This window comes from Salvia hispanica, chromosome 3, assembly GCF_029641045.1.
Source record: "Salvia hispanica isolate PSC_SH4W2 chromosome 3, Shi_PSC_v1, whole genome shotgun sequence".
Lineage (NCBI taxonomy): Eukaryota > Viridiplantae > Streptophyta > Magnoliopsida > Lamiales > Lamiaceae > Salvia > Salvia hispanica.
Genome location: NC_142694.1, coordinates 25,833,996 through 25,861,124, shown reverse-complemented (window position 1 = coordinate 25,861,124; position 27,129 = coordinate 25,833,996). Strand labels below are relative to the sequence as shown.

At 37.7% G+C, this 27,129-nt stretch overlaps 6 protein-coding genes across 13 annotated transcripts; 4 read left to right on the top strand and 2 right to left on the bottom strand.

The window, feature by feature from the left end:
- The first annotated feature begins 174 nt into the window (after positions 1 to 174).
- On the top strand, positions 175 to 5,475 carry LOC125215430 (cyclin-dependent kinase D-3-like). Of its 3 annotated transcripts, none has more exons than XM_048116849.2 (9): positions 175 to 314; positions 410 to 565; positions 883 to 1,181; positions 1,257 to 1,365; positions 1,528 to 1,653; positions 1,870 to 2,105; positions 2,174 to 2,488; positions 4,877 to 5,005; positions 5,088 to 5,475. In XM_048116849.2, the coding sequence occupies exons 2-8, from the start codon at positions 455 to 457 to the stop codon at positions 4,941 to 4,943; spliced, it is 1,263 nt and encodes a 420-aa protein (XP_047972806.1). In that variant the 5' UTR covers positions 175 to 314; positions 410 to 454; the 3' UTR covers positions 4,944 to 5,005; positions 5,088 to 5,475. The 3 variants fall into 3 exon arrangements, with proteins under 3 accessions (XP_047972806.1, XP_047972807.1, XP_047972808.1); XM_048116850.2 differs by having other exon boundaries at positions 186 to 314; positions 432 to 565; XM_048116851.2 differs by having other exon boundaries at positions 216 to 565; positions 5,102 to 5,475.
- Positions 5,476 to 7,921: 2,446 nt separating this feature from the next.
- LOC125212896 (beta-1,2-xylosyltransferase XYXT1-like) lies at positions 7,922 to 10,321 on the top strand. The gene is made up of 4 exons (XM_048113186.2): positions 7,922 to 8,161; positions 8,250 to 8,327; positions 8,539 to 8,682; positions 8,939 to 10,321. The coding sequence occupies exons 1-4, from the start codon at positions 8,023 to 8,025 to the stop codon at positions 10,204 to 10,206; spliced, it is 1,629 nt and encodes a 542-aa protein (XP_047969143.2). The 5' UTR covers positions 7,922 to 8,022; the 3' UTR covers positions 10,207 to 10,321.
- Positions 10,322 to 12,730: 2,409 nt separating this feature from the next.
- On the top strand, positions 12,731 to 13,902 carry LOC125215243 (uncharacterized). Its single transcript, XM_048116606.2, has 2 exons — positions 12,731 to 13,048; positions 13,116 to 13,902. Exons 1-2 carry the CDS (start codon positions 12,887 to 12,889, stop codon positions 13,674 to 13,676), a joined length of 723 nt encoding a protein of 240 aa, XP_047972563.1. The 5' UTR covers positions 12,731 to 12,886; the 3' UTR covers positions 13,677 to 13,902.
- LOC125215242 (small ribosomal subunit protein RACK1-like) lies at positions 13,899 to 15,897 on the bottom strand. Its single transcript, XM_048116605.2, has 2 exons — positions 14,937 to 15,897; positions 13,899 to 14,221 (listed from the first exon to the last, which is right to left on the bottom strand). The coding sequence occupies exons 1-2, from the start codon at positions 15,834 to 15,836 to the stop codon at positions 14,120 to 14,122; spliced, it is 1,002 nt and encodes a 333-aa protein (XP_047972562.1). The 5' UTR covers positions 15,837 to 15,897; the 3' UTR covers positions 13,899 to 14,119.
- A 923-nt stretch (positions 15,898 to 16,820) lies between these two features.
- LOC125211349 (UDP-Glycosyltransferase superfamily protein) lies at positions 16,821 to 21,741 on the bottom strand. Of its 5 annotated transcripts, none has more exons than XR_016136406.1 (7): positions 21,463 to 21,741; positions 19,097 to 21,270; positions 18,617 to 18,903; positions 18,291 to 18,399; positions 17,931 to 18,066; positions 17,591 to 17,754; positions 16,821 to 17,433 (listed from the first exon to the last, which is right to left on the bottom strand). XR_016136406.1 is itself a non-coding variant. In XM_089067016.1 (6 exons), the coding sequence occupies exons 2-6, from the start codon at positions 19,676 to 19,678 to the stop codon at positions 17,642 to 17,644; spliced, it is 1,227 nt and encodes a 408-aa protein (XP_088923142.1). In that variant the 5' UTR covers positions 19,679 to 21,270; positions 21,463 to 21,741; the 3' UTR covers positions 16,821 to 17,641. The 5 variants fall into 5 exon arrangements, 2 of the variants coding, with proteins under 2 accessions (XP_088923142.1, XP_088923143.1); XR_016136405.1 differs by having other exon boundaries at positions 16,821 to 17,423; XR_016136407.1 differs by having other exon boundaries at positions 16,821 to 17,370.
- Positions 21,742 to 24,646: 2,905 nt separating this feature from the next.
- On the top strand, positions 24,647 to 27,129 carry LOC125215192 (L-Ala-D/L-amino acid epimerase-like). Of its 2 annotated transcripts, XM_048116536.2 has the most exons (7): positions 24,648 to 25,165; positions 25,581 to 25,691; positions 25,779 to 25,995; positions 26,067 to 26,400; positions 26,474 to 26,535; positions 26,626 to 26,698; positions 26,908 to 27,129. In XM_048116536.2, coding segments are annotated over exons 1-7 (1,188 nt in total). In that variant the 5' UTR covers positions 24,648 to 24,775; the 3' UTR covers positions 26,909 to 27,129. The 2 variants fall into 2 exon arrangements, with proteins under 2 accessions (XP_088924374.1, XP_047972493.1); XM_089068248.1 differs by lacking the exon at positions 26,908 to 27,129 and having other exon boundaries at positions 24,647 to 25,165; positions 26,626 to 26,702.

Here is a 27,129-nt window from a genome sequence, read left to right as displayed (position 1 = left end):
CCGGCGTTAAAACGCCGCTTGACGTAAAATCAGTAGGATTTTCGCCGAAAAATCGCTGAAATCCTCCCAATAGCCGGTGATAAGTCGGCGATATCCGGCAAAAAATCGCCGGATTTTCGCCGTCGCCATTGGGAGTGCTCTAAGAAAGTTAAGAGGGAAATTATTCCCTACCGAAATTCCATGACTTGATTTGTTTAGCAACAAAAGTGCAAAAACCCATTAAACAAAAGTTGAAACACACGCAGCTTCACACACTAGGCTCCCTCCGGCATTCCCCCAATCGCAATTGCATCCGCATATATCTTCACACCATTGTATGTCATATGTTCTTCACTCACACCTCACTTTTAACGCAGGATGACAACTTGTATTCACACTGATTTATCGAAAAACCCACGAATTTGAGCAGTAAGTTCTTGAATCTTGACAAGGGAGGGCGGAGACGCGGAGAAAGATGGCGGACATGGATCAGTTGTTGACCAAGAAGGTAGCCGATCGTTATCTCAAACGCGAAGTTCTCGGTGAAGGTACATATGGTGTCGTTTACAAAGCCATCGATACTAAGGTACCATCCATCCCTACGCCACTTCTCAGACGTGCTCGTCAATTTTATCCTGCCAATTTTCGAAATTACCGGCTAATTATTGTTCTAGGGTTTTGCGGGGTTTGAGTCATCACGCAGCTTTTACCCTTTCTGAATTTTGTGTGTTCTATTTTAGTAATTGCTGCACTCGTCCATCTATTGAAGTTTCTGAAATTGGGGAAAGATACGGATGTTTTTCAATTATTTTGGGGTTTTGGGGATGGAGGTTTCATATAAGCGATATCATTTTGTGGCAATTTTCTGTGAGCTGCTCTGATTTCAGCTATATAATTTTGCAGACTGGGCAAGTAGTTGCTATCAAGAAAATTCGTTTGGGGAAGCAGAAGGAAGGTGTCAATTTCACAGCTTTAAGAGAAATTAAGTTGCTCAAAGAGCTTAAGGATCCTAACATCATTGAGTTGATTGATGCATTCCCTCACAAGGGGAACTTGCACCTTGTGTTTGAGTTTATGGAGACAGATCTCGAAGCTGTTATTCGTGATAGAAATATTGTTCTTTCGCCCGCTGACATCAAATCATACATCCAGATGACACTGAAGGGGCTTTCCATTTGCCATAAAAAATGGGTCCTGCATAGGTCTTTTTTCTTTTTCTTAGAGCTAATCAAGTTCAACTTTTCATTTATTTTGGTTTCTTATATTAGTTTGAACAGGGACATGAAACCGAACAACTTGCTGATTGGACCTGCTGGACAACTTAAACTTGCAGATTTTGGTTTAGCTCGTATATTTGGAAGCCCTGATCGAAGGTTCACACATCAGGTATTGTGTCTTGGGTAATCGGGATTCTGACTCCGATTAAATTCAAACTTGTTGCATGAAATATTGTTAGAACCTTATAGTATTTCTTACTCCGACCATTCGATTAATTGTTTATAAAGGTGTTATGGAAATATCATATTGAACCTTGTAGTGTCGTGTTAGGTTTTTGCTAGATGGTACAGAGCTCCCGAGCTTCTGTTTGGTGCCAAACAATATGGTCCAGGGGTGGATGTATGGGCTGCAGCATGCATATTTGCTGAGCTGCTTTTACGTCGACCTTTTCTGCAGGTGCAATTCAATCTGCTTATGTCATCTTCTCATTCATATTTGCTAAGTGGAATTCTGGAAGGCAGTGTACTTCTCAAATCTTTTCATCGTCCTAAATTATCAGTTTTTCTTGCTATGATCAAGGCACACGTGTTATAGGCCATACATGTGTGATAAATTTGAGCATGTGATGCCTGCGGTAGTTGAGATGTGGGGCTCAAACTAGATTTTCTGCAGGGAAACAGTGATATTGATCAACTAGGAAAGATATTTGCGGCTTTTGGGACGCCAAAGGCATCCCAATGGTCAGATATGGTCTATCTTCCAGATTATGTGGAATATCAGCATGTGCCTGGTCAAACACTGCGCACATTATTTCCCATGGCTAGTGATGATTGTTTGGACCTTTTAGGGAAGATGTTCATTTATGATCCTAAAGCAAGAATTTCAGCTCAGCAGGCTCTGGAGCATAGGTATTCTTATTCAACTGTACTGAAGTTAGTCGGAAAACATTTAAATTTATCTTTTGCTTTTCCTTTAGGTATTTTTCTTCCATACCTCCACCTACAGAACCTGCTTTGCTTCGAAGACCTCCGCCAAAGAAGGAATCGGCCAATCCAAAGGCCTCAGAGTTTAATCGTCTGGATGGACCAACAGTGCTGTCTCCTCCTAGAAAACAAAGAAGAATCATGCCTCAACGGGAGGGCTTTGATGTGAATGCTCACAATACGATCAAGATGGACGACCATGGCAATGAGACAAAGCAGGCAGCCGGGGAGAGGAGTGAGCACGCTCCAATGTCTTTGGATTTTTCAGTTTTTGGCATGAGGCCACCAAATAGACCAACTATTAACAGGTAGGCTCTTTCTGTACACTTAATGACAATATAGATTCCTTGAATGTTCAGTTGTTTGTTTATATGTTTTGATAAAAAGGAGCAGCTACAGTAGATAATGCTCAAAAGTCATACCCACTGTTTGTTTGAAATTTAAATGTGGAAATTTAGCGAACTGTGTAAGTAGGGATCCTCAGATACGGCATAAAATCATCGTAACTGTAGCATAGTTGTCAAATTTGCTCATACCCCTGGGCCACTTTGGGATGTGTCCTCAATTTGATGGTTATCTGGAGAAATAAGTATCCCATGAAACTTGACCTGGAATGCCAAACTATATAAATACTTCACTTCTTCAGAAAGATAAATAGAGGGAGGGCGGAGAGGCAGAAAGCTGCAGAGAACCAATGAGAGAAGAATAGATTAGGGTTATGCTCATATTTTAGCTCAGAAAGTGAAGAGACTTAACATTGTATTGGAAAGAGTAGACTTTCTTGTTACTATCTGAAGTTAATTTTTTTTAATAATAACAAGACCACTCGACCAAAGTAAAGCAATTGAAAAGCCTACCCCGTAATTAACCTAGAAGAAAAGATTCACATGTGTGCCACATGTCCTTTTATACACTCTCATTTTTAACTATCAAGTAGCAGACAGTTGTGAAAAAAATATTACATTTAGTACCACTAGAAAACTCATGTATAGTTTTTTAAAAAAACTTGTAAAAAACATATTCCTATAAAACTTTTAAGTTATTCGTCAATGAATTGCCAACCATACTTTAGGTTCTACAGAAAATTGCTGCTGATGTTTGGAACTGATTCGAGCAGCATCAAATGTTGTGCCCATTTGAGTATTTAGGTCAATAATTCAGATAAAATAAAATATGCATTAAAATTAAACGAAGGGCAATTCTTATAATGGTCATTTTAGTACCAAGATAAACTTATGAGCTCTTATTGCTTGCTGGTAGCTCTTATAAAATATCCCCTTGTATTTGTGGAGAAGGTGATGGTGAGTTTAATAAATATGACAGTGTCATATTTATCAATTAAATATAATCTCTTGGATGATACATATATAAAAGAATTGTGGATCTCTAATGGATCGCACCTTTCTTTTAAAATCTTTGAATTGACAACGATAAAGAATCAATGTAAACGAAATATATGTACGAACTCCCAATCTTGAACAATATAGTACTCCTTCTGTCCCAATATTCGTGCCTGTTTCCTTTTTGGGCCATCCCATGTAACACGGGCTGTGTCATTTTTAGGGTACCTTTACATAATACTCCATTTGATTATTTTTCACTCACACAATACATTACTTTTCAACTCTCGTTAATACTAGTGGCCAAAAGTTTTGAGCCATGAATATTGGTTCCAAAGATTCTCTTGCATAGTAGCCTAGTAGATTTTTTTTGAACTAGGTTAGAATATTTAATCAATAAATCCAATCTAATGCGCTTTTTTTTTACGACAAAAAAGAAAGTTAAAGAGGGGATGTTCATATAACTGCAAAAGTAGGGTCCAAAAGTAGGGAGCGGAGGAGTTCATAGTATAATCAGCTGGGTGAAGTTACAGCTGGAAACTCGTTTTGTCAAATGTAATCTTTTTCCTTATCGGCAAGATACTCTAGGTAATTCTTAAGAAATCTTTCAACCCAAGGTTGTTAGATGAAACCTATGACCAGTCGAACTTGGGTTAGAGAGTAATAGTGGATACCGTTGTAGTAGTAGAAGGGGAATTTCTAGTTCTGCTAAAGCCTGAAGGGCATGTGAGAGTTGTGGTATACCTTCTCAGTTCTAGTTGGGATTGTTTGTACAAGTGACTTGATTTATGTTCCATTGTTAGTCTTGTTATCGCCTGTCTCTTTCATCGTAGTGGTTTGAGGAGGAAAGGGTGTAGGGTACTGAACCTTGTCTTCCCTGGAAATATGTGTCATCATCAAATCGTATTTGTAATAAATGGGGCAAGGAGCCAAGGACTCCTCCTGGTCTAACCTAATGCTGAATGTTCCTTTTGGATGTAAAAGCAAGCCCAATTTATATTTTAATCGAGACAAATTGGTTAGTTCAGTTCTAGCTTGGATAAGTGAGTTAAGTGTGTGTACATATTGGATTTGAGAGGGGATTTGTATTTTGATCCTTTTTTCTGTCAGTACTTTCAAGGGAGGGTTGATTTGGGCTGAGGTTGGCCCTCTGCAGAGAATTGCGGTTGTTTTTTGTTTTGGGGAGGGGGGGGGGGGGGGGGGTGAGTAAACGAAATTGCCAGTCAATCTCTGTTACTAAAAATAATGGTTATCGCTTAGACCATCTGACCGTAAATGCATATCTATCCAAAGCTCATATGACGGGCTGTCAATTGTGTTTTATGTGATGTTTGGAACTGACATATTTCCTTCCAGTGCTGACAGATCACATCTAAAGAAGAAACTTGATCTTGAATTTCAACTACCCGAAGAAGAAGAATAACCTGTAGACAAGCACGTATGGATATCTGATTTCTGCACAATGTATAAAGCTTCCTACCCAAGGTTTGTACTAGCCCTCCACAATGATCATATTTTCATTGCATCTTTTAGTTCACATCGGTGTTTTTCTTTACCAAAAAATCAGTATTACCCTCGCAGATTTGGAAATCGATTCTGTCCCGGGGAGGAGCCACAGGCTGAATGGATTTAACTAATGATTGTGTAGCCCTGTACTTTTTAACCGACCATACGGAAGACAAATCTCAGTGCTGGTAATTTTTGTTTTTCTTTCATTTTCACTTGTTCTAATTAATTGATGGTTGGCAAAAGTTCAACATTCAAATTGTCCATTAATTCTTGTATTAAGTTGTGAGAGATATGAATGTTTCGCGGCAGTTTACATCTATTTGTTAAAAGAAACCATGTACTCAAATTTCGAGCACGTTCTAGGTCGTTTTTGTTTGTTGTAGACTGGATTTCACCTGTAATAATTTTACTCAATTATGTGAAATGTACTGCCCTTGTCTGATACAGTGAAATATTGCAATATGATTTTATTGAAATGTGATTACAGAAAAATTAAAATGTGATTACTTTGTGGGCATTTTTGCAAGTTTTGGCAAACATTACTCTGGCTAAAATCTTGCACTATTCCTTAAAGAATTATACTGTAATTCTGAAAAGACAATAGTTCCATTTTGTATAACGAGGGTCATCAATATTTGTCCCAAATAAATCCTAGATTCCAATGAATGCAAATTATGCAATCAAGTACTACTATAATATTTGAATATTTTGTAATATTTGTTAAGATGTCCCTTTTTAATTCAACCTACCCCTTAGTGCCTTCTACCTCACAATTGCACTTTTTCAAGTCATTAGAGCAGGTACACAAGCAACATTTTTTTCCACGCTAAACTAATAATTTGTCTTTGTTTAGGGTATGAATATGATGATCAACTCATATCAACTGAAATACTGAATAAAATTGATTATATATGTGTACATGATTCACTGGTTTCTAGTATGCTTGTCTCCCATTGCCTTTTATATTAAAAATTGGAAATATAAATTATAATACTCCATCATCCACCATAACATGGAGAGCTATCCATTGTTGATGGTGGAATTAAAGAGATTAAAATACGCTTCAAAGAAAATAATACCCCAGTTTTGAGCGTCTTTGTATAGTAGGGTACATATATTACATTTGTATATCTCTGACACAAGTTTTATGTAGATTTAATTAAGTTATGAGGCTTGATGTTTATGACTTAATGTTAAATAACATGTTTTGTATATTTATTTATCTTCTGGATGTTTATGACTTGATGTTAAATAACAAGTTTTGAATAACATATGTACAAAAATACATTTATAATTAAATTATGGTAAATTGCCAAATAAATCACAAAAGATGGTTAAATTTTGATATGTAATTCCTTTTCTGGTGAATTACGAGCTGATGTGATAGCCGATTCAAAACACGTGGACAAAATATTGTTCCAAACTTAAGTAGACGCAGTCAGTTTTCCCATTTTATCCACCTGTTTTAAACATGTTGTCATATTAGCGCGTAACTCGACGGAAAAAGGAAGGATGAGATGATTGTAAAAATTTGATCTTCCATATTATATTCTTCTAATTTTGAAAAATGTGGAGCAAACAAGAACATGATTATCGTTCATAATTTATTTGACAATTAGCATATTTGTTTATAGTGTGTTCTTCAACAATTCATAATTTATGTACCATGGAATGCAACTCATTGCCTACTGCTTAACAGTTAGCTTCGGACTTCTCTACCGACACTAAGTTGTTACAATTTCTTAATTCTCAACATTGTTTACGTTATAATGAAATTAAAATTAAGATGGGGCATGGTTTAGTATATACCCGCAAGAAACTCCAAATTTGGGACTAACAACTTTTTAAACTTATACTCTAATTGAATATGTTATTATTATACTATTATTTCTTTAGCTACCACTGCATATAGGGGATGTGACATATTCTAGAATTGACCTCACAAATAATTTTTACTCTCTAATTTCTAATGGCTGTAGTTGAAGTCATCCTTTCCGAACAAACGACCGTGCCACCTATAATCGAAGGAATATGATTTATAAATTGGCATTGGCAGATTTGAGAATCTCCCTAAACTCTCACGTTATTTGATTGTAAAATCCTAGCTAAATAAGTTTTCTTTATTTTATAGAGTAGCAGACGTCTTCTATTTCATTAAAATACAATATAAATGGTCAAGTATTGACATACCATTGGTTTGTCCCTCGACATGTAAAAGTATATTTATTATTATTCCTATTTAAAGTATTAATATTAAGTTTAGGTAATTCATGTACCAAAGATGCGCTAATTACAGACAAAATTAATTATCTTGATAATATTTAATCAAAAATCTTTTCTATTAGTACTATTTTACGTTTCATCTTCCACCCAAAAACCTACGAATACACTTTAACAACCTACATACATATATATAAGTGCATCTAATTTAATTGAAAATCCTTTCTATTATGAAGTATTCCTACTTGCGTATTGTATTCATCGTCCATCTAAAAACTACAAATACTCTTATAAATGTGCAATGTTATAAGATGACATCATAAATATACACTCGACAACGATCACACCAACGATAAATTATAATTCATCTTTTACATGAAAAATACGGAGTAGTGAATTATTTTTTAGAAACCTTGTCGTTTGTGGGATGGGCGAAGATAATGATAAAAAAAATACAAATGTCTAATTATAACTGGATACGAACGTTGCAAAGAACTCAATCAAATACCTACACAATTTGAAAAGATATATAGAATCTATAAGTCAAATTCCAAAAGTAATATTGCAACTAACCTATAAATCAATCATTGAAATGGGGAGCACGAAAACTTAAGTTGGTATAAGCTACATATAAACTTATTGAATTAATTAATTATTTCGACACCGTCTACTTCTCCTTGACTTTTAGTGGCACTCCATTTAAGCAAAGATCTCTACTCTTTCATATCTCCAAGCAAGAAGAAAAGAGGAGCTCCATTTCCAAGTAAATTAAGATGTATGATCCTATTTTCGCCAAGAGCTTCAGCCGCTTCGATCGCCAACGATTCGGATGTTTCGCTCTCGTCCTCGCTCTCTTCATCGCGCTAAGCATTTCCTCCGCATTCAAGCCTACTTTGCATCCCTTGACACTTAGTACGTAGCCTCTCTTTCTCTTCATTTTGCATTCTCGAGAGAGAAATTAAGTACTCAAAATTAGGCTTTGTTTCGTTGTATATCTCAGTTGGCGATGCTGTCAATTTTCAACTCTCGATCAGTGCTGTGGAAACCATGCTCATCGATGATATCACTGTTCAAACAGGTATATGTGTGTTGATGTTGTTATTGTTAGGACCGTCAACTGTACATTAGTTTGATAGTAGTATTAGCTAAGTCTGCGTGTGTTTGTTTTTGAGTCACTTTCAAAATGTTTCAACTAGTATATGAGATGAGTTTGCAACCCAATATTTGTTGAATTTGATATGATGATTAAAACAACACTAACAAAATAATGTTGTTGTGTTTCTCAAAAGATAGTGCTAAGAGCATGCTGGCGATCAACGAAACAGCCAAAATTGAGCCGTTGAAGTTGAAAAGCATGCTTGTGACGAATGAGTCGGTGATGGAAACCATGCTCATCGATGATGCCATTATCGACAATATCACTGCTCAAACAGGTATATGTGTGTTGATGTTGTTGTTAGGAATATCAACTGCACATTAGTTTGATATTGACCAAGTCTGGACGTGTTTGTTTTTGAGTCACTTTCAAAAGGTTTCAAACTAGCTAGTAATTGGAGTTGGACAATACTACTTCCAACTTCATTACTTCACTCGTTCTCTGATATGAGATGAGTTTGCAACTCAACAGTTGTTGAATTTGATATGATGATTAAAACAACACTAACAAAATAATGCGGTTGTGTTTCTCAGAAGATAGTGCTAAGAGCATGGTTGCGATCAACGAAACAGCCAAAATCGAGCCGTTGAATTTGCAAAGCATGCTTGTAACGAACGAGTCAGTGACGGAACTAGCTAGAGAATGGCGGAATGTGGAGCCGTTGTGCAGAGTTTTAAAATCAAATGCAGATTACTGCGAGATCGAAGGAGACGTTAGAGTCGACGCGAATTCGTCTACGATTTTTGTCGTGAAGCCGCGTTCGTATCAAATTTTGGATACGAACGCGGCTTCTGATTGGATCATAGAGCCGTATCCTAGAAGAGGAACCGGATTTGTTAAAAAATGGACGGTTAAATTAGCGGCGGAAGACGACGCCTCCGTTCCGAAATGCGACCGGCTTCATTCTCTTCCCGCATTGCTCTTCTCAATCGGCGGATTCAGCGGAAATCACTTCCACGATTTCGCCGATTTACTAGTTCCACTGTTTACGACGTCGTTCCGATTCAAACGAAACGTGCATTTTCTCGCCACCGACTACAAGCCGTGGTGGCCGGGGAAGTTCCGCCCCCTCCTCAGCCGCCTCACCGGAAGCGAAATCCTTGACATCGACCGCGAAAACACCACAAATTGCTACGGGAGACTAATCGCCGGCCTCAAATTCGACAGCGAGCTAGTGGTGGCGGCTGATTCCGCTTCTTCCTCCGGCGCGAGCATGCTCAAATTCCGGCAGCTCCTCTGGAAAACTTACTCTCTGAATAGAAAAAAAGCGATCCGCGGTGACGCGCGGCCTCGCCTGATGATCGTGTCGAGGAAGAGGACGCGAATTCTGACGAACGAGGATCGGATCTCACGAGCGGCGGAGAAGCTAGGGTTCGAGGTGGTCTCCGCCGAGGGCGACCACTCGACAAATCTGACGAAATTCGCGCAGCTGGTGAATTCGTGCGACGTGATGGTGGGGGTGCACGGCGCGGGGCTGACGAACATGGTTTTCCTGCCGGAGAAGGCGGTGCTGGTACAGATTGTGCCATTAGGCGCCATTGACGTGTTCGCGAAGCTCGATTTTGGGGATCCGGCGGCGGGGATGGGGATTAGGTATCTGGATTACAAAATTGGATTGAAGGAGAGCTCTCTGATTCAGAAATATGCGGCGGATCATCCGGTGATTAGAGATCCGATTTCGATACACAGGAAGGGATGGAATGAGCTCAGAAATGTTTACTTGAATAATCAGAACGTCACCATTGATGTACGGAGGTTTAGAGCCACTTTAGCTAAGGCACTCAAGCTTTTGCGTCGTTGATCTTTGTTTTTTGGATAGGTTTTGTTGCATTTTGTGTAACTATGTGTTCTTCGTGGAAATATTGATTGTAAATGTAATTTTGGAATTGTTGATCATTGAAAGAGTTAATTGCTAACCAACGGGGTCGCAACGCAGAGCTGTGGTGACCTTGAGGTCACGGATTCAAACCCTGCCACCCGCTGGGAAACTTTCGGCCTTAATTCGTAAGCCCGGTCGAATAGGATTAGTCGAATTCCGCAAAAAAGGCGGGGTTCGTTACACCTATGGTTAAAAAAAGAAAAAAAGAGTTAATTGCTGTTTATTGCATGCATGAACTCTATATGTGGTTTGATTTATGTCAAATTCAGTCTATTTTAAAATGAATTAAAATTAAGGTCATGATTAAATTGAATATGAACTTGCAGCAGCATACAGAGATCAAATGATAAAATTAAATGGATTATTTTTTTCTATTTAAGCCGAAAAAGTTGTTAAGCTTTTTCATTATCTAAAGCTGAGTTGGTGAAGTAATCTACTCTATTCAAACGTGTGCGCGCGTCTGTGTTTGGTTTATTTTTGTTTTTAGGCGCAAAATCTAATTAAACATATATTGTTGGACATATACAATGGTGAAGGGTGACGCATCAATTTCATCAAAGATAAAATCATTTCTATGGGAATATTTCACACGTAACACTACAATTCAGAATATTTAATTAAGAAAAAAATAAGCGATTGTTGGAGACATGTTTTACAATTTAATAAAATTGACTCGTAATTTCACGCTTTTATACAGCTACTGTATTATTTTATATATACACCATGACTTATTTAGATATTTAACTATCGTACTTATTTATTACTATCAGATTAAATTTGACCATTTATGCTGAAAAAGCAATTCCGGTGTTTCAGCATCAGCATCAGTTGTCCCTATATAATTGTAAGCAAATGACCCTGTATTCTTTAGAATGATTGTTTGATACTCCCTCCGTCACCCATTAAGAGTACACTTTTCCATTTCGATCCGCCCTCAATTAAGAGTCACACTTTATTTTTATCATAAATAGTAAGTGGGTCCAACATTCCACTAACTCAACTCACTCACATTTTATTATAAAATCAATATAAAAAAATGGGTCTCACGTTCCACTAACTTTTTCAATCAACTTTTCTTTACATTTCTTAAAACTCGTGCCCGGTCAAAGAGTGACTCCTAATAGGGGACGGAGGGAGTATTAAAAATTGAGAAAATTACACCTCGTTAGAAAATTATGATAGTAATACCAATCAAATTATAGGAAAGTTATTGAAATAAAAAGTTCCAATAATCCAATTCATATTATAACTTGTATTCTTTAACACGTCCCCTCACGTATGGGCCGGAATGACATATTGGACTTTCATCACGTGTGTAGGCAAGAGAAGAGATAAAGAGATATAATGCATCATTGACTTGGGCTCGTTCTGATACCATATTAGAAATGAGTCATTCACCCTTCAAAAGGGTCTTGTAAGGGGGAGGGTTATCCATCCTTATATAGATGAGATATGTATCACCACCAAGTTGATGTGGGATAAGATTTACTCCCCCGTCCCACAAAAGATGTCACACTTTCCTTTTTAGAAAGATATCACATTTCTCTTTTTGGAAAAAGTTCTCTCTCACATAAATATAAAAATTATATTTTCTCTTTCCATTTAACACACAAAATAAAACTTCCTAAAATCTCGTGTCATCCCACAAGTGAGACATCTTTTGTGAGAGAAGGGAGTAATAGTTTTAACATGACGTATCTTGTCAAGCTTGAAACGATATGCATTAGTATAGGAGTATTTATTTTGCATATATAATAACCTTTCTGTATCGTTCAAAGTAGGATTTATATGAAGAAAAGACTCTCTATGAGTTGAATAAAGCTGGAATGTTAAACCAGTACTTAAATGAAGGTGTTTACTTTTTTTCAAATTTAATTTACAACTACAAGATTAATCTGCGAACAGCCCATTTTATGAATGGGCCTTTATATAATTTGTTGTGGTGACGTAATTAGGCCCATTGATTTTCAAAAAAACATCTCAATATATTCAAAGGTGATGCTCAAATAAACTAATTTAGCTAATTAATAGCCGGTAACATGGAAATTAATTAAATAACTACTTATACGAGTTCAAAAATGTAGGAAGAATCAAGCTAGTTAAAAGAAATACGTCACTAACTTATGAGAAACGGCTTTGTCGAAATCATTATCAGTTATCACCTCCGTCCATGAAAAATAGTCTTGGTAGTGGACGATACAAGTTTTAATAATATAATGACTTTATTTCTCAATTGATCATTAGTCATATGTCTATTTCTTTTAACTTTTGTATTAAAGTTTCAATTGTATTGTACACTCGCATACAAAAATCAATGCATAGTGGGATCCTAATTTTGTTAATGTGTGTAGATGCTTATAGTTATGGTAAACAAAACGTGTGCTTGCTAAGATGACGAGGAAAACACCTTCAAATTTTGTACACTGTCATGCGATTCTTTGTCCTAAAAAGCAATTCAGATTCTTTAATTCACAATGCAAATCATTATTTTTACACACCAAATCCTACTTAACATTTGTTACTCTTAAATCTTAATTGAAGCCTTGTAGTATTATTTAATGCTTCCCATCTCTCCTCTTCTAGCCTTTGTATCTGGAGTTTGATGGAGGAGAAGCAGCTCGATTACGTGCTGGTGCCGTTGGGGATGGCTATGTTTCTCGGCTACCACCTCTGGCTTCTCTTCACCATCATACGAAATCCGACAAGAACTGTCATCGGCATCAACTCTCAGAGCCGCCATAAATGGCTCTTCTGCTTGATGTCTGTTAGTATTCCTTTTCCCTTTCTGTCTGTAATCAGTTTTCATGGTTGTTTGTTTTGATAATTGGCAGGATCCTCTAAAAAATGGAGTACTGGCAGTTCAAACGATCCGTAACAACATAATGGCATCGACCCTCTTGGCGACGACAGCCATCACTCTGAGCTCGCTCATAAGCGTGTATGTCAGCAACAAGTCCAGCTCCCCCTCCTCCAAATTGATCTACGGGAACAAATCCTCCTTCATGTCCTCGCTCAAGTTCTTTGCCATTTTGCTCTGCTTTCTCGTGGCGTTCCTCTGCAACGTCCAGTCCATAAGGTACTACGCGCACGTCAGCTTCCTAGCCACCGTGCCCACCTCTCAGGGCAAGATAGACGCCATTGAGTATGTGGCCAGGAACTTGAACAGGGGTAGCTTCTTCTGGTCGCTCGGACTCAGAGCTTTCTACTTGTCCTTTCCTCTCTTCCTCTGGGTGTTCGGCCCGATACCCATGTTCCTTTGCTGCTTTGCCATGTCGTTCCTTCTCTATTTCTTGGACACCACCACCAACTTCACCAGAGATCTGCACTCTCATTCTATCAAGCAGGAAACCATTGTTGAAGATGCAGAGCCTGTCGTTGCTCGTGCCACGTGACCTATTTCGGTCTAGCTAAATTGCACTTTCAAAGTTCAACTTTGGTGTATTAACTTATGATAATAGGTATTGCATGATTGCAGAATTTGATCAGTAATCTTGAAATTACAGATAACTGTTATGTTGAATAACACTTTTTTCCATGTAAACTACAAACAATTGTATAGAAGCATAATCTACACAGCACAAATGCTACTGATTTCTCTGGAAAAACACTTGACAAACTTTAAACTCGAAAGTATATGATAAAATGGAACATGTGTGAATCTTTAAGAGTACAAAATATGAAAACTCAAAAAACGAGTAGCTACATAGAAAGAAATACAGAGATATGATTATGTATATAAAATTAGAATTGAATTGTGCTGAAACCTAGCAGACAAAAATCCCAAGTGATCAAAAAACATTGTCAAAATTTTCCACTCGAGAGTTGAATCACAGTCCTAGTATCGGCCAATGCCCCAAACTCGGATGACACCATCGGTATAGCCACTGAAAAGGGTGCTTCCATCAGCTTTCCAGCTGAGACTGGTGCAATATATAACCTGCAGCAAACAATTATGAATAAGCATAACTGACAATCAAAACTATAAATACATAGAATTTCATTGATAAGTCAGATCCAGAGATGGACAATCAAGAATATTGAACTACTAAACATATCCAAGCAACTTAAGAATGCTGACCCGAACACTGCTTTATCTGTGCAAATTTTGATTCAAATTAAAGATCTTTAAAAAATAAAAAACAAACATGAAAGTTTCATCTGTTTCCCTAAACGAACCTATAATCATATTAATATAAGTATTTAAGTGCAAAGGGGCTTGACCAAACAGACACTTGGGATTCAAGGAGTGTGAATTGAGAATCGCAGATGGGAACAGAGTGACTACGGTTGCTTGGAGTATAATATAATGGTTACACATACTTCCCATTATCATCAAATTTTAACAGAATCATAATGCACAATAAGACAAGAGGAATAACAATTCAGTGTTCAACCAGACAAATTCATCAAAAAAAAAAACACACAATCAAAGAGAAGCATTTTTTGGATAAAAATGGGGATTAAACCTAAAATTCGCCATTTTAAGAAATGAAACAACTCAAAATTGCATCCTGTTATTCTAAAATACTCTACTATACAAACATTAAGATAACTTGGTATAAAAAGAAACTAAATTGCACTCTCAATTATAAAAAGAATACTCAGATTAGACTCATGATAATCAAAAAATCAAAACTTGAATCTAAATTAACCTTGTTTTTCCCAGCAGCAGATTGGGCAGCTTCATCTCTGGCCATTTCACTCTCCTGCTTCAAATCCACCTTGAGATCCGAAACAACACTCTTGCTCTCCAAATCCCAAATCTTAATTCCCGATTGAGTAGCAGCGCAGAGCCAATACCTATTAGGGCTAAACGTGAGAGCATTAACAATCGAGCCAGCCTCCAACGAATACAGCATCTTCCCCTCCGTCAAATCCCACAGCAAAATCACACCATCCTTTCCCCCACTGGCGCACAGCGATCCATCCGGCGACACCACCACCGTGTTCACGTAGCCAGTGTGTCCAGTCAGCGTGGCGCGCAGCTTGCAATTGGTCAGATTCCAGACCTTGACGGTCTTATCCCACGACCCCGACACGACGGTGGGCTGGGCGGCGTCGGGCGAGAAGCGGACGCAGGAGACCCAATCGGAGTGCGATTCGCCTCCCTCGATGGTGTACTTGCACTCGCCGAGCGTGTTCCAGAGCTTGATCGTCTTGTCGCGCGACGCCGAGACGATCTGGCGGTTGTCGGCAGAGAAGGCGACGGAGAGGACGTCCTTGGCGTGGCCGACGAAGCGGCGGGCGGTTTCGCCGGTCTGGAGGTCCCAGAGGCGGAGCTCGGCGTCCCAGGAGGCGGAGAGGGCGAATTGGCCGTCGGAGGAGAGGACGACGTCGTGGACGAAGTGAGAGTGGCCGGTGAGGCGGCGGGTGGCGACGCCGAAGGAGGAATTGGAGGAGTCCTTGGTGAGGGTCCAGAGGATTAGGGAATTGTCGCGGGAGGAGGTGACGATGGTATCGGAATTGTCGATTGGGGCGGCGATGGCGGTGACCCAGTCGGTGTGGCCGCGCATGGTGCCGCGGAGGACGAGCTGTTCCTGCCCCATTGCCATGGCTGCTAGGGTTTTGGATTAGGGGTTTTCGAGGGAGAAGAAGCAGCCGGATTACCTTATTACAAAGGCGACGGGTATTTATATATTGACAAAAATATAGGTTTGGAATATTTGATACGTTTACAATTTTTTATTAATTGAAAATTTCCAATCTTTAATAACACTGTAATTTATTCTATAGTTTTTATAATTTATCAATAATGGAGAGTGTTATAAAACTAACTAATAACTTAATTACTAACTACAATTAAATAATAGTTATTAGATATTCAAATTAAGGGTTTAGATCATTAATTTCTTAATGTCAATACGATCAACGGAAAACGTCAATAAAGCCATAGGATTAATTCGGCCATAGGATTAATTTCAAAAAATATCAATAGGGGTATTAGTATCAATTAACTACATATTTAGTTATAACTAACTTTTAAAAGAAATCCCAAAACTTTAAATTCATATAACATATATCAAATTAAAGATAATTTCATAAGGATTCCAACGATATCATACATGCATATGTTCCGACGTCAAAATTTGAAAAAAAAATTCAAAATTTTTTAATTTTTTCGTACAAGCAGAAATGTCAACATACTATATAAAATATGTCAATATAATATATGTAGAATGTCAATATAAGCAATGGGTTAACATTCTTAAAGCATTGTGTTGACATTCTCAAAGTATTGTGTTGATATTTTCGGAACACTATATTGACATTTTCATCTAAAACCCTAATTTGGAGTTTTTTTTATCTTTTTCGATTTAATTAATAAAAACGAAAATTACACGTGGCAAATTGTAGACTACACATTTTCTAAAATCATATGGCCTTAAATTAGTTGTAGTTAGCAATTAAATGATGAGTTAGCAATTGATCACTCCCCAGGATTAGTAATTGTATCAATTTTTTATTCTATTTTTTCAATTTTATGAGAGAAAATTCATTCTAACAATTTTATTCTAATTTTTACTAGGAAGAAAAGGTTGTATACATATTCCCTTGAAATTATTTTTATTTTTATAATTATAATTATCTAAAAATTATTAGTACAATTTATAAAATTGGGATAAAATTGATAAATCTAAAGGAATGATTTCCATGTTCCAATATTTTGCAGGTTCTGTTCTTGCTGAAGATGACACCTTTCAAACAAGCGTTGTCTGCCTTCCAACATGCCCGTTTGTATGACACAGAACGCGTCTCCCCGCACACTTTTCCTACTGAGTTGTCTGATAGCATATACCTCATAAAGAAACTGAAACCCTTCAATGTGTCTTTGTACAATGGCCGGAGGCTTTCAACCACTTCCCTGAACCCGGATACAAGCACATCCTTAGTTTCCCAGATTCTTCCCGACAACTCTTCGACAAAAGAAGAAGCTACTGGATGATTGCAAGAAGGATGTTTCACTGCAGTTTCGTGCCACAGAACTGTCAAAAAAGTGAATCAGAGGCCAGTGTTTCCCAGATTCAAGTATAGGTGATCCGCATTCGTGCTCTCTCTTCAAGAAATGGTGTGACATGTCACTTGATGCTACACAAGTACATCAAGAAGGGAAGCAAATGACAATGATCAGAGAGGAAATCCTGCACAGAACTGAATCATAAAGAACTACATAACCAGAGTGAAATTGATGTGTGTGTGTTGTACATATATAAACCATCAAAGATTTTTTGCTACTTCAACCAGTCTATTGAAATTAAACAGTTCAAAACACTAATCATATCAGCATGTTAAAACTAAACTCAGCAACCTGCTGTTTACTGAAAACAGGTGAATATATTTTCAGTAGTCCTTCAAGAACTCAAGTTACTTCAGAGGTTAGGGAGATGATAAGTTCGGCTATCTCAGCAGAGGCCTTTGTTTTGGCAGCTTTCAAAGCCCTCTCAGACATCTCTTCCATCAAACTATCGTTATCTGTCAAAGATCATAGCGAGTCACAAGAGCTGGCATAAGCAGTTTGAGAAAGACTCTCGGATAAGTTTTCTCCTTTTAGTTTGGCAATTAAAAAGAAAAGAAAAAAGGGTTACGAGTCAAGTTTCATATGAAAAAACAGCAATGATTCTTTGTAGTATTAGAAATGCATCTCATACCGATAATTCCTTGGATTGCATTTCTAAGGGTTGCTGAGTCGAGTTCATCTTCCGTTATAACCCTCGAACCAGCTACGTTGGCCATGAGTTGAGCATTTTTTAACTGGTGTCCCTCGGCAGCATGTGGTGACGGTATCTACAGCATCCAAATTGAGAAGCAGCTAAAGATATGCAAATGATTCCAGATTTCTTCAAAAGAGGGCACTTTAAACCTTATAAATAGGATTTGTATCATTTTCAACTTGCATCATGGTAACAAATGATCAACTTCCTTAGATCAAGTTGATCAACTATAAGACCTCTTAAAGTGGAGAAATACTAAGATAACCGACTCATACACTAAGCTAGCCAATTCAATACCAAGATAGAAGGCTTCCCAGTCGCTAGGATCTCAGAGCAGGTCATTGCCCCAGCCCTCGAAACAACAAGGTCTGCAGCAGCGTACGCCAAATCCACATCATTCAAGAATCTGCACAATGCCAAAAAATGTTTCACCTTTGAAAAACACACATACTAATAGATAAGAGCATCAAGAAACAGCCTAACAACATTCCACCTATTCAAAAAAATATCCCAACTCTCCACTATCATCAATCTGCATATAACTGTCCAAAACCTCCAAACTGAACACATAATGCAACAATAAAGCAATCAAACAATCAAAGAAGCAAAAATTAGACACTCACGGAGAAAGAAGTAGCCCAGGATGACTCTTCACAAGGCTCTCCATCTCCGGGAAGGCGTCCATCCCCGTCTGCCATATAACAAAGAGTCCATCATTCTCAGACAACAACTGGCAATACACATTGACCATAGCAACGTTGATCGCATAAGCACCTAATGACCCTCCAAGAACAACCACCACCTTCTCCACCTCCGCTCCCGGGAAGAAACGCTTTCTTCCCGCCTCCTTCGACGCCCCATTCATCAACGACAACCTCACTGGATTCCCACAGACAACGCACTTATCCCTCTGCCAAAAGCATTACGGGTGAGTATTCGATTTTTGGTTCGGTTTGTCAAAATGTAAAACCGAACCGAACTGAATTATCTAAAAAACCGAAATTTCATAAATGTCTCAAAAATAACAAAAATATTGAAATCCAAACCCCAAAAAAACAAATTTTAAATTTCAGTTTGATTCGGTTTTTGATTATTTTGCTCACCCTGAAAAAACAGTCGACGCTGGAATCGAAGGCCACGCAGATTTTGTGAGCGAACAAGGAAAGAACCAAATTTGCGATTCCGAGGGCGGAGTTCTGCTCTTGTATGATGAGCTTGACGCCTGTGAGGGCGGCGGCGAGGCAAGTGGGGAAGGAGACGAAGCCTCCGGTGCCGATGACGATGTGGGGGTCGAATTGTTGGAGGATTCTGAGATTGTGCAGGATTGAGCTGGCGAGGATGAAGGGGAGGAGGAAGAGATTGTGGAGAGAGAGGAAGGGGCGGCGGAGAGGGACGGCGGGGGCGGGGGTGAAGGGGAATCCGGCGGAGGGGACGGCTGTGGCCTCCATTCCGGTGGGGGTTCCGACGAAGAGGAATTGGGCGTTGGGGTGGAGGGTTTTGAGGTGGTCTGCTATGGCGATGGCGGGGTAGATGTGGCCGCCTGTGCCACCGGCGGCGAATACTATTCGGAGGTTTTGGGCGGGAGAGGTGGCGGCGGTGGAGACAGCTCGTGGTTGGGGGGAGAAGGGGAGGTGATGGAGAGGAATGGTGGAGGGTTTGAGAGATGAGTAGAAGAAGGCAGCCATTGTTGAAGCTTCGCCAATGGACACTCACTCAGTCACTCTCTTTTTAATTTTGGATACATTTTTAAGCCAATTTTTTTTTTAAAATATAGTGTACTACTAGTACTACTATAGTTTCATAATTGTTTTAAATACTAGTATGTGTTTTAGAATTTTTTAGATAAAGCAAAAATATGACAGTGCAATAATCCATTCTTATTGGCTTTTCCGTTCGCTCTACCTTTACTTACTCTCATATTGTTCATCTCTAAAGCAAAAAATGGTATTGTGACCCATATGACTATGTGCTCTAGTTGAGTTATTATTCACCCCGTCTGATCTTACATTGGATCGGAGGTATTCTTAGATCGCTTCTGTGCATTGGTGCCTCTTTGTTGCCCATTTGTATGCTCACCTTCTTCCTAGGCATGAGGATCTCGAAGGATCACACGTTCTCACTTCGATAGACGTTATCATTTCGATCTTATACTATAGCTGATCTTCTATTATGATTCGACATGGTTGTAGCCTTGTAGATGAAGCATAATTTATGGACTTCATATTATCCCGCACAAAGTCAGAGCATATGAGTTATATGTTCTATTGGTCCTATGAGACATAATGCGTAGTGATTGTGTTCCAACTACGGGGCTTGGAAGAGTTAGAAAATTATCTTCGAAGTTGAAAATATTAGGATTCACTTTAATATATCTAAGATACTTTTCTAGTTGGATTGGGCAGGTTGTGTTGTTTGGATCCATTGTACAACTTGGAGAGAATTTTGAGATGATTAAGAGTGAATTTAGAGAAAAAAAAGATAATTTTGAGAGGATTAAGAGTGACTTTAGAGAAAAATAAAATAGAGTGGGAATGTGGACTGTGGACATATATATTATATATAGATGAAAAAGAGGTATCCGCTGAGAATTTAAAAAAGAGCCATTGCATTACACAATAACCCGATTTTCAAATTTTAAAAAACAACCTAATTGCCACATGGTGCAATGCCATTGGGTAACAGCAGCGTGTGTGTTAGTCGTGCTCGTGCTAATGCATGTGCAGGCATTTATTTCAAGCCCGCGAGCTCACGAAGTGCATCTGCAGCACCGAGCTAAGCTTCACCTTGCTTACGTGTGCTCAATAGTGAGCCAGCTCTGTTGAACTCCCTTTTCTTGTGTAATGTAAAGACAAGTCGATTAGGATTATGGCATGCGCGGATATAGTCACATTGACATAGCGTTAAAAGTTGAACTAATGTAAATTCTTTTTTTTTCAAATACTATAATATCCACGCTATTTAAATATTTATGACCAAACTCGTAAAATTTAATCAAATGTGTAATCATTACTGAAAATCTTTAACTCACATTTTGTAGTAAAATTGACGGATTAAGACAGGAATGATTTTGACCTAATTTTAATTTCACTAGTGATAAATTTCTGATTCTTAATGCTTCAAAATCAAAAGAAACATAATAAAATTAAGTTGGTGCTAAATGCTAATAGTAGGAAGATGCATACGTGTATTAGTAATGTTCATTTGTATCTCAAAATTAGGAGCTTGATCCTTGGACTACACAATTGTATTTTGATAGCTTTTGAATTTGAGAATGTAACTGAAAAAAATCCAAACATGAAAAATTGATTAAATAAACCAACGCGCAGTGGGGAATTAAACTCTAATTAAACGAATAAAATAGTTAAAGATTAGCTATTTTTAAGAGATGGATCAAAATCATTAGCATTAGTGCATTATTACCCAACTTTAATATGTTAATGTTATGAGTCGAAACTCATACAAAACTAACCCTTCAATGTTATGAAAACATGCAATACGATAATCATGCACCGCAACCAGCACCACAGGCGGCGGCGCAACTGCTTCCGCCGTAGACTTCAGCGGCGTCGGCTTCTTTTTGTTGAACACCATGTGCACATTTCCATATAATGAGAGACATGATTGAAGCTGAGGCCAAAACTAGCCACACCATTGAAATTGAAAATATGGGTTGAACTTGAAATTCATTTTGATCACCTATCAACTTTTTCAAATTTATCAACATCCTTGCTAGTGTGTTTGGTTGTGTTTGAGATTAATGAAATGAATCTATTCTCTTCTTCCCACTTGTAAGAATAGAATTAGATTAAATTGACCTGTGTTACAGTAAAAGTCGTCGACTCCCCACCTCCTCCAAGGGCCAAAACCATTTTGCTTATCATATTCCACTGTTTCCCTCTTTAACAATTTTATGTAATAGTATAAGGTTTTCATTATTCTATATTTAGCAAATTAGTATTACATAGAAATCATGTTTAATTACTTTGGCTGAGTCTTTAAATCCATTTGTAATCAGTAACGGATCGATAAGAATCTGTCAGTGTGTTTTTTATAGTGGTAAGTTCAAATATCAATATAATTCATACTATCAATCTTCAAAATTGATAGAATGAATTATATTGTCCAATGAGGAAGATAAATATATTTTTCATGAAATTGTTGAAGGTTGATTTCCTTATGAACTTGATCCACTTTTCTATAGTACTCCATATATGGATTATGATCACAAAAAGGGTAAAAAAAAGTATTGAAATGTTGGACATGAAAGTTATAGCCATTAGATCCACAAATGTATGAGTTTTGAGTGTGATTTCCATTAAAATCCCACTTAATGCTACATTTTTGTATGGATTGTGAAGAGGCCTATGCTACCACATATATAGTAGATAATGTGGAAGAAAACAATTACTACACCTATTTCATTAGTGAGCAAGAAATCATTTATTTACTGAATTGTGATCATCCTCATATATTGAAAGAATTAGAAAGCTATAGAATTGTAGTGGAGAGTGGCGTTTGATTTGCTACTTTTATCATGCTGAAAGAGACTCCAATGACTCAACAAATATAACTATTTTTAAAAAATTATGAAGAAAAAGTTAATTAATGCAACTTTGTGTATAGAAAAGCTATCCATGTAAAAAGTTTCAAGATTTTGCCCAAACATTATCTTATCTTCTTCACTTTTTACTTATTAAACAACTTATTTTCCTAGTGAATTACTCAGAACTAGAATTGTCAACCAAAATATTACTAGGCAGCCAACTCAAAATAAAAAAAAATTGCTATAAAGTGTTTTACAAGTAATAACAAAGAAGAAATTATTATTTGGATAATCTAAAACAGTCCAACCAAGTCCTGGGCCGGTGTTCACTCAGGCCCACACAGGTTTGAGAGTTTTCCTCCTGAACGTAGGCCCATGTTTTGTTGGAGTTATTTATGTTAATCATATTTCCAAATAAAAATATGTTTTGTGAATAAGACAAAAAACAATCAAATACAAAAAATGTCGATTTTATTTTACTTTAGATTTTCTATGCTGATGTATGGAATTTAAGTAGGCTTAACATTAGTGATATATTAACATTAATACAAGAACAAGAAGCCGTTTCGATGTGTTAGTATTAGGTGTATTTTGTAAGTATTTATCTAAAAAAAACAGTGCATTTTGAGAATATGTGAACATATACCGTTTCATGTCAACATTTACATCTCCAATGCAGCATCACACATGAACTTTTTGTGGCCTAAATTATTAATAATAGTTTTGTTATCCAAAAGCAGCCATTAGGGGCATTCGAGGGTCACTAAGCATATTCGAAAAGACATATATATTCTGTTTAATTAGTCATTCAATGATAACAACTTGTTCTGAATCTCCCAAACTAAATGACAGTCTCATCTAACAACCATTACCTATTTTGGTAGAGACCAAATATATAGAAATAAATTATTGATAGGAGCAATGTTTTCTAATTTGTAGTATTTATCTACGCTAACACATGCTGCCAAAAAAGCTTATTTGACATTAATAAAATAATAATCATCACAAATTGATATTTGAAACAACTTTATAAGCACGTTCGACAAAACAATGACTTTTATTTTTATTAAATTGAGTAAATGGATTGCTACATTCATATACTGAAATTTTATTTAATTACACTAATAATTAAAGACTGCCATAAAACAAGTACTCCATCACAAAAATAATACTAATAATTATAATGATAATAGTAGGAAACATAAATTTAAAAGATCAAAATCCAAAATACAGAGAGCAATGGGTAATTAATAGTATTAAGACAACTTATTGGGTAAGAATTGAACTACAGTAAAAATATTAATATAAAGATTTCGACATTAAAAGTGCCGGAAAATTTAGTGGGAGTTTCGAAAATATTATAATCGAAAAGATAAATCACGTGGATATTGCAATTATGTCAAGTTTAATTTTTGTTGTTGTTAGACCAAAGATATCCATCGGCGGACTAAGTGACTATTCTCCGTGTTGATTATAGGTATCTCGAAAGGTGAGACAACTGACATGGTTATTTGATTAAATATGGACGAGTCACGTGCCACTCGACCACATCCTTGATTTAATTGTTTAATTAGTATTTTAATGCAAAGTAGCAAAAGAATAAGAAAGCTGAATACTATCTCCGGCATCAATTAACGGAGTACCCATTTTAGCATTTTGCTATTTTTGTTTCATTTTGTTTTTACTGTATAATAAGCAGATATGCTATATATATGATAAGCAAATTAAAGCTCACATTATGTTAGTAAATTTTATACAGAATCAACACCTTTCTCATTTTGCCATTGTCCTATTTTAGATTCGTTTTGTTTTTATAGTATAAGAAGCAGAAAAAAATGTGACTCATAGTAATTCTTTCCGTGTTTAACAATTCTTGAAATTTGAACTGCCACAAATTTAGGTGGATACTGCAATCATAACAATTTAATCTCTTCTTTATCTTTTCAAAAATAGCCTGAAATGGAAATTTTGGTCGAAATATTGCATGGGTGAAAATCGAAAAATAGCCTGAAATGGAAATTTTGGCGAGGTTGAAGATAAACAGATACATCACACATGCAAATAATTAATTATTGAATACAAACACGTTTCAAAAACAACTGGGTTTCTATTTCTCTCTCATCAACATAAACAAAATAAAAATGGCTGCATCTTCTTCTCTCTCACTCTCCTCAAATCACCATTGAAAAATTTGAAGCAAACTGTTTCTGTTCACACTCACTAAAACAGAGGAAAAAAAATGGTCCCTTCCGCCGCCTTCCTGTCCCTGCAACCGCCGCCTCTCCGCTTCTCCAAGAGCCCCACCGCCTGCATGGCGGCGGCGCCGGCGTGCCTGGGGTTCAAGAACCTGCTGGAGACGTATGCGGTGAGCGTTCAGCGCGCGGAGGGGCGCGCGCTGAACGTGCCGCTGCTGGCGTCGGCGCGGCTGGACGGCGTGGAGAATGTGGCCGTGCGGGTGGAGCTCCGCAACGGCTGCGTCGGGTGGGGGGAGTCGCCGGCGGAGGATCAGGCCGCGGCCCTGGCCGCGGTGGCCGTGGCTTGCCGGGCTCTGCTTGAGAGCCCTGGCAAGAGCTTGGCCATTGTTCTTGCTGAGATTGGTGGGATGCTTCCTGGCCATTCTTTTGCTTCTGTGAGTTTCATACAATTCTTTGTAATTCTCACTTGATAAATAAATTAAAATCTGGTTTGGATTTGACATAGTTTTAGATGGTTTGTTGGATTCTAATTGTCTTAATACTGAATTAATCATGTTTGGGGGTGTATTTGGGATTTTGTTAATTAGGGTTCATAATCCCAATTTGACACTATTTTGGTGATGTTGATTGTGACTATCCTCGTTTCTTGGTTTTCACTCTGTTTTCATGTTGTTTAACAAACTACAATGTTAAATAGTCTTTGAATTTGAAGATTCTGTATTTTTTGTGTCACTGCTAAAAGGCCTCAACATATACTACTCCCACCTTCCCTCATTCTTCGATGTGGGATGGATTTGCAACCCAACATGAGTCGGATGCTAATTGAATGTATACATCTGATTGATGAAGGTCAGAGCAGGGATCGAGATGGCATTGATCGATGCAGTTGCAAACAGCATCGGAGTACCTCTATGGAGACTGTTCGGTGGATTCTCAAACGCGATAACAACAGATATAACAGTTAGATACTTCTCTGTTCATACATACTTCTCTGTTCATGTGAAGAAAATCATTAGCAGGTAGTAATAGCTATTATCACACGTACAGATTCCAATAGTTTCCCCAACCGAAGCAGCAGAGCTGGCTTCAAAGTATCGCGTTCAAGGTTTCAAGCATTTGAAGCTCAAAGTGGGGAAGAACTTGTCTGCTGACATCGAAGTTCTTAAAGCTATACGCACAGTCCATCCCGACTGCTTGTTCATTTTAGATGCTAACGAAGGTTATAGCTCTGAAGAAGCCATTCAAGTTCTCCAAAAGTTACACGGTAAATATATGTTCCGTCTACCTGCATATATTTTCTTGAAAGATCATCGTAACCTTTCTCTTTTCCTGCAGAAATGGAGGTGACGCCTATTCTTTTCGAACAACCAGTTCACAGAGATGACTGGAAAGGCCTTGGTCACGTTAGTCGCGTTGCCAGGACCAAGTATGGGGTATCTGTTGCTGCTGATGAAAGTTGCCGTAGTTTAGATGATGTGAAGAAAATAGTGAAGGAAGACCTTGCACACGTAGTCAACATCAAGCTCGCCAAAATGGGAGTGATTGGGGCTCTCGAGATCATTGATCTAGCAAGGGATTCCGGATTGGATTTGATGATCGGTGGTATGGTCGAAACAAGGCTTGCTATGGGCTTTGCCGGTCATTTGGCAGCTGGTCTCGGGTGTTTCAAGTAAGCAATACTAGTGTTTTAATTCAAGCAATGTTATGTGAAAAAAAGCATATCTTCACTCATTTGTTTGCAGATTCATTGACCTCGACACTCCCCTCTTACTAGCAGAGGATCCTGTTCTCGGAGGCTATGAAGGTACTTTATCGTTTTCTAGTTCGTGCTTGTAGTTAGCATCACGGATTCATTTCTTAATGAATTACTAACTCAATGCGTTCCCTGGCTTAGTTTGTGGCCCGGTTTACAAGTTCACTAATACTAGAGGTCATGGCGGTTTTCTGCATTGGGACAATATTTGCTGGTAAGTTACTATATTGAACTCAACTACTTTTACTTATACAACAGACTGTCCATGTAGGTTTCACTTTTCGACATTTTGGTCGTAATATAATTGCACAATCAACGAGACACACAGCTCGTTGGAGGACTATTGAATTCTGCACTGCCCTAAAGCATGACGGAGTAGAGTTTACACATACATATATTTGAGTTTATGTGTTTGTGTTGCAGATAAGATGATGAAGCTCACTGCTCTGGCCTTGGTTGGATGGTGGGATAGTTATTAGTAATATTGTGTTGTTAACTTTAGAATACATAAATATGTAATATGACATAGTTAATGTATGGAATTTCCATTTGTGTAGTAGCAGGAATGGGCTGTGAATGATGACGATGATCACTGTAGTAACTTTGGCTATATATATAACTTGATGAGTTGAGAGTTCGCATTTA

What these genes read in the sequence shown, in the direction of transcription:
- LOC125215242 (XM_048116605.2), bottom strand. Translation starts at nt 15,836, where the DNA reads ATGGCAATGGGGCAGGAACAGCTCGTCCTCCGCGGCACCATGCGCGGC. An exon ending in CTGCTGCTGGGAAAAACAAG is followed by an intron (nt 14,222 to 14,936) that starts GTTAATTTAGAT and finishes TGTTTGCTGCAG; the next exon opens with GTTATATATTGCACCAGTCT.
- LOC125215430 (XM_048116849.2), top strand. Translation starts at nt 455, where the DNA reads ATGGCGGACATGGATCAGTTGTTGACCAAGAAGGTAGCCGATCGTTAT. An exon ending in ACAAAGCCATCGATACTAAG is followed by an intron (nt 566 to 882) that starts GTACCATCCATC and finishes ATAATTTTGCAG; the next exon opens with ACTGGGCAAGTAGTTGCTAT. An exon ending in AATAGACCAACTATTAACAG is followed by an intron (nt 2,489 to 4,876) that starts GTAGGCTCTTTC and finishes ATTTCCTTCCAG; the next exon opens with TGCTGACAGATCACATCTAA.
- LOC125215192 (XM_089068248.1), top strand. Translation starts at nt 24,776, where the DNA reads ATGGTCCCTTCCGCCGCCTTCCTGTCCCTGCAACCGCCGCCTCTCCGC. An exon ending in CTGGCCATTCTTTTGCTTCT is followed by an intron (nt 25,166 to 25,580) that starts GTGAGTTTCATA and finishes TGATTGATGAAG; the next exon opens with GTCAGAGCAGGGATCGAGAT. An exon ending in GCTGGTCTCGGGTGTTTCAA is followed by an intron (nt 26,401 to 26,473) that starts GTAAGCAATACT and finishes ATTTGTTTGCAG; the next exon opens with ATTCATTGACCTCGACACTC.
- LOC125212896 (XM_048113186.2), top strand. Translation starts at nt 8,023, where the DNA reads ATGTATGATCCTATTTTCGCCAAGAGCTTCAGCCGCTTCGATCGCCAA. An exon ending in TTTGCATCCCTTGACACTTA is followed by an intron (nt 8,162 to 8,249) that starts GTACGTAGCCTC and finishes TGTATATCTCAG; the next exon opens with TTGGCGATGCTGTCAATTTT. An exon ending in CAATATCACTGCTCAAACAG is followed by an intron (nt 8,683 to 8,938) that starts GTATATGTGTGT and finishes TGTGTTTCTCAG; the next exon opens with AAGATAGTGCTAAGAGCATG.
- LOC125215243 (XM_048116606.2), top strand. Translation starts at nt 12,887, where the DNA reads ATGGAGGAGAAGCAGCTCGATTACGTGCTGGTGCCGTTGGGGATGGCT. An exon ending in GGCTCTTCTGCTTGATGTCT is followed by an intron (nt 13,049 to 13,115) that starts GTTAGTATTCCT and finishes GATAATTGGCAG; the next exon opens with GATCCTCTAAAAAATGGAGT.
- LOC125211349 (XM_089067016.1), bottom strand. Translation starts at nt 19,678, where the DNA reads ATGGCTGCCTTCTTCTACTCATCTCTCAAACCCTCCACCATTCCTCTC. An exon ending in GCGTCGACTGTTTTTTCAGG is followed by an intron (nt 18,904 to 19,096) that starts GTGAGCAAAATA and finishes TGCTTTTGGCAG; the next exon opens with AGGGATAAGTGCGTTGTCTG. An exon ending in CTGGGAAGCCTTCTATCTTG is followed by an intron (nt 18,067 to 18,290) that starts GTATTGAATTGG and finishes TGGATGCTGTAG; the next exon opens with ATACCGTCACCACATGCTGC.